Source organism: Rosa chinensis, chromosome 3 (assembly GCF_002994745.2).
Source record: "Rosa chinensis cultivar Old Blush chromosome 3, RchiOBHm-V2, whole genome shotgun sequence".
Classification (NCBI taxonomy): Eukaryota; Viridiplantae; Streptophyta; class Magnoliopsida; order Rosales; family Rosaceae; genus Rosa; species Rosa chinensis.
In genome coordinates, this window is record NC_037090.1 from 45,034,392 (window position 1) to 45,039,303 (window position 4,912).

General features: G+C 36.2%; 1 protein-coding gene across 4 annotated transcripts; it reads left to right on the top strand.

Annotated features, from left to right (window-relative positions):
• The first annotated feature begins 688 nt into the window (after positions 1 to 688).
• Positions 689 to 4,048, top strand: LOC112194933 (phosphatidylinositol transfer protein 3). Of its 4 annotated transcripts, XM_040515808.1 has the most exons (7): positions 689 to 876; positions 1,087 to 1,220; positions 2,028 to 2,204; positions 2,297 to 2,395; positions 2,507 to 2,746; positions 3,425 to 3,477; positions 3,721 to 4,048. In XM_040515808.1, the coding sequence occupies exons 2-7, from the start codon at positions 1,152 to 1,154 to the stop codon at positions 3,860 to 3,862; spliced, it is 780 nt and encodes a 259-aa protein (XP_040371742.1). In that variant the 5' UTR covers positions 689 to 876; positions 1,087 to 1,151; the 3' UTR covers positions 3,863 to 4,048. The 4 variants fall into 4 exon arrangements, with proteins under 4 accessions (XP_040371742.1, XP_024190963.1, XP_024190964.1 ...); XM_024335195.2 differs by having other exon boundaries at positions 692 to 876; positions 3,425 to 4,048; XM_024335196.2 differs by lacking the exon at positions 689 to 876 and having other exon boundaries at positions 2,013 to 2,204; positions 3,425 to 4,048.
• The last annotated feature ends 864 nt before the right edge of the window (positions 4,049 to 4,912 follow it).

Sequence of the window (4,912 nt, forward strand, 5' to 3'; positions counted from 1 at the left end):
GAGAGGTCAAGGAGAGGTCATTTGCTCATTCTAATCATCAATCCAATCTCATCTTCATCCAAGTAGAGAGTAAAGAGTGTCCACTTCAAGTTGAGAGTGTTGTAGTTGTTAGGTAGCAAAACAAGTGAGAGAGAGAGTTTCCTTCAAGTAGTGTTCTTGAAGTTGTGTATCTCTTGTACCCACCTGATCATAGTGGAAGTTCTTGTTGTTGCTGCCCCGTGGACGTAGGCACCTTGCCGAACCACATTATATCCGGTGTTCTCTTTCCATTACTCTTTTATTTCTTTGCATATTATCCTATTGTGGTTGAAGTTATTATTTCTATTCTATTAATTTTCCCAACAAATGATATCTATTATATTAAGCAAATTTTATTTTGCTACAGTTAAATTTTAAACTTCCACATATGCCCTTTAGTTAACAATATAATTAAAAATAAAATTTACTAAATACTTGCAAAATTGTAAACTGCATTTGAAAAAAGTGTCTCAGCCAAAATCCTACTTATGTTTTTTTGTTTTCAACGGCTCTAAATTTTACGTCTACAATAATTATAGAATTTTTCTTTTTTAAATAAAATGTCAATTTTTGCCTATGCCATGACGCGAATGAAGTCGTGATCACGGAAACCTTGTGAATTCCTCGCCCATAGAAAATCCGCTAAAATAGTAGTTGAGTTTTGAGGTTTTCCTCAACTAACGGTCCTAAACCGACTCTCGTCCCCACGACAGCTACAAAACTCGGATTCTCACATCCCATACTGTTCATTCTCCAGAAAACAAAAAACAGAGATAACTTGATTCTCACCAAAATCTTCTGAGATTCAGGATTTCAAATATTCGGTGATCCTGTGTTTTTGCATGGAATATAAAACAGGTATAAACTCCACCCATCAATTCTCTTGTTTTCCTTTACGATTCTATAATTTCCAACAAGAATTGGGGTTATTGGACCTGACATGATTGAACATTTGGAATTCTTTTGAATACTAAAATTACCATGCACCATTTTTTTTTTTTTTTTTGATATACCATAGATTAATTTCCTCCTTTTTGAGTCTTTTATCAAGCAATTTGAATTTGGCAGATATTCTTCGGTGATCCATTATCTGGAATTCATATATTACAATAGTACTAATCTGAGAAGAGAAGATGTCATTCAAAAAGCAGCGGGAAAGTACGATAGAGAAAACTTTGTTACCAGATGAGCAGCGAGCCAAGGTATTAATCTCATTTTTCACTATATTTATCCTTTTCCTTTCTGTTCATATGAATTTTGTTATTTATTGTTTGGTTTGAAGAATTATCTATACTTGTTCATGGGTATTGAGACCTGAGAACCTTGGCACAAGCAAATATTCATATCCCATTATATGTAACTGTAACATGTTGAACTCAACTTAATTATATTGGGAGTTGCAGTCTAACTTGGGATTTAATGATAAAGTTTGTTCATTTCCAGTTCTCCTATTAACAATTTGGATGCTTTCAAAAAATTGATAGGAAGAAAATGGTTGTTTTAGTTTTTTGGGTATTTTGAACTTTGAGGAATGCAGTTAAAGTATATAAGGGCACAGTTCAAGAGGATCTCGGCCTCATATGTCATGGTTGAATGTTGTTGCATAATCCGCACCCCAAAAGAAGCTGCAAATTTCAAAACCGAACCCTTCTCCTAACAGTCATCTAGGAAGCTCTTTTACCTGTCATTTTGGAAAACTGTCTCTCCTGTTTAGATGAAGGTTGGGATTGAAGTTGGTTTATCCATAGCCACCTGTTAATGATAACCTTCAGATAGCTATCTTCTTTAGAAACTACAAAATTATAAATTCATGTTCTGTATAAACCAACCTTAAATATGAAACCGGGACTCTCTTATCATGCTTCATTGAATATCAACATGAATTTACTTTGTTCATGCTTCTTTCGTTGTAGCGATATGTGAGAACTTTGATGTCAAGTCATTAGTTTTATTGTTGGGTCTGTCGATATGGGAAATAATTAATGCATTACTAGCTGTCTCCTTTTTAGATTGATGAAGTCAAGAAGATGATAGGCCCTATTGTTGATAAGCTACCAATGCTTTGTTCAGAAGCAGAAATATCAAGGTACCTTAGAGCGCGAAACTGGAATACAAAGAAGGCAGGAAAGATGTTGAAAGACTCCATAAAATGGAGACTGGAATACAAGCCAGAGAAGATTCGCTGGGTACGTATGATATGTTATTGTCTACCATTCAACAACATAATCTCGAGGGCCCAATTGCGCAATTTTAAGTGGTTTATTCTTGTATCATACAGGAAAATGTTGCTCATGAAGCAGAGACGGGAAAAATCTACAAAGCCAGTTACTCTGACAAGTATGGAAGGACAGTTCTTATAATGAGACCTGGTTTTCAGGTAGATAATTTAATTTTACAGCACTAGAGTCCCTCATACGATATAATGTTTCCAGTTAGTTATTGTTATGATATAATTGAAAATCATGAAATCTATTGATTAATGTTGCAGAACACAAGCGCGGTAAATGAACAGATCTTATATTTGGTATATTGCATGGAGAATGCCATAAATTCAAATCCAGATCATGAGCAGATGGTGTGGCTGATCAATTTCCAACTATGGAACACATCAAGTATTTCATTGAAAGTGACTAGGGAAACAGCAAAGGTCCTGCAGAATCATTATCCTGAGAGATTGGGCCTTGGCATCCTTTATAATCCCCCAAAAATATTTGAGTCATTTTGGACGGTATGCTATCATCCATACCCATTCTCTATTATTTCTTATTTGAACCTAATTATTGTTTAGTCCTATCCTATGTTGGAAAATATATAGCAAAATAAGCAAGGGCTTTGGGATTGTTTCAGTAGTATATACATGTAGCGGTGATTAAAAGTAAGCAAGTAATATAAAGTTAACTGCAAGCAACGAAATATAGTATCAGTGTATAAATACGCTATTAGGTTAGGGTTTCCTGGTGGGGTAGGGAATCGTAACTGGTTGGAATTGATGAGTTGATGTGAAGATGAAGCATGTACACAAAAGTAAGACACAAAGTAGTCAAGTAGTAGAGAAGAATCTGGGCAATCTGGGAACCGGGAAGGTTAGGACCTCTCTATATACCAGCTCAACAATATGCTAAATTGGTCTTACATATCCAGTTAGTAAGGACCACTCTAATTTTTCTTTACTTCTAAATAGTATATCCTTTCAAAAAAAAAAGTATAAGTATATTGATCATGGATGTTTTGGACCAAAATCTCTCTCTAATATTGTGGCTTACATGTGTTAGTCTTCATTTAGTCTCAGAACTATGAATTATAAATGTAGTTCTATGTTATTATTAAAATTGAATTAAATGATCAATCAATTATTTTGTTTACTATCATTTTCAAATTTTGTGTTTAAAAAATTGGTTTCATGCAGATGGTAAAGCCATTTTTTGAGCCTAAAACATTCAAGAAAGTGAAGTTTGTGTACTCTGATAACCCACAGAGCCTGAAGACAATGGCAGAGCTTTTCGATATAGATAAGTTGGATGCTGCATTTGGTGGCAGAAATGCATGTGGTTTTGACTATGAAGCCTATGCACAAAGAATGAAAGAAGATGACAAGAAAATGTGTGATTTCATTGAGACTGGTTGTTCTCCATCTCTTCAACCATCAATAATGTCTGAATTGCAGCAGTCCGATTCAGTGGCTTCTGACCCTGGTTCTGAGGGCTCTGATGAAGCAGCTGGCTTATCATCCGGTGACGAAGCACCTGCTGCTTCTTCAAATATTATTGATGACAAAATGCAACAAGATGAACCCCGTCTAAATACCAATGACGTTGCAAATGGTGACACAAAGAAACAAAAATGAGTAAGCCTGCAACTTAGGATCTATCTGGTATAGTGTTGGTCTGAAAATCTCAGTTTACATCAAGGTGAAATTATGTAAACTTCTTTTACCCTCTAATTTTCTATGTGAATACCACCGCCGATTAAGTCATACAGGAAAAACTTCATAATCATACAAAATGAAAAACCAATGAATTTGCTAATTACACAAAATTATACTATATACTAACGGATGGTTTCCCTTATAAATAGTGGATTGCCTGCTTTGCCCCTGTTTTCTCTTCACTTTTACAAATTGCCCCTGCTTCCTCTCTATTAGAAGTTGTCTCATAGAAAAAAAAAAAATAGGCTAACCGACTGAAAGAGAGAGTGAGAGAGGGAGAGTTCAGTTCAATATTGGTCTCTGCTATGGTTGTTCATGTCACTTAGATAGTGAGGGAGGTTGTTGATCGGCATAGACAGCTCTCAATTACTGTTTGTTTCCAGCTTGGATACTAAATGATGGTTTTCCTTATGAATAGTGGATTGCCTGCTTTGCCCCTGTTTTCTCTTCACTTTTACAAATTGCCCCTGCTTCCTCTCTATTAGAAGTTGTCTCATAGAAAAAAAAAAAATAGGCTAACCTACTGAAAGAGAGAGTGAGAGAGGGAGAGTTCAGTTCAATCTTGGTCTCTGCTATGGTTGTTCATGTCACTTAGATAGTGAGGGAGGTTGTTGATCGGCATAGACAGGTCTCAATTACTATTTGTTTCCAGCTTGGCGGCATATAAGGTAACTTCTTTGTGTAAATTTTTTAGTCAATTTTGTTGGGTACGGTCTAGGGGTCATCATGGGCCGGGCTAGGACCGGCCCTACCCTAAATTTTAGGACTTAGGGCCGGGTCAGGCCTAGTCAAAGTCAATAAAATCTAGGACCGGGTAGGGTCGGGCCGGGACTTAAATATGCTAACCTTAACCCTCTCGAAAGGCCCGAGCCATTAGGACCGAAAGGGCTGGGTCGGGCCGGCCTTCCGAATATGGCCGAAATGGGCCTTAATTTGTTTAACAAAAAGAAATATATTATTTTTATTTTT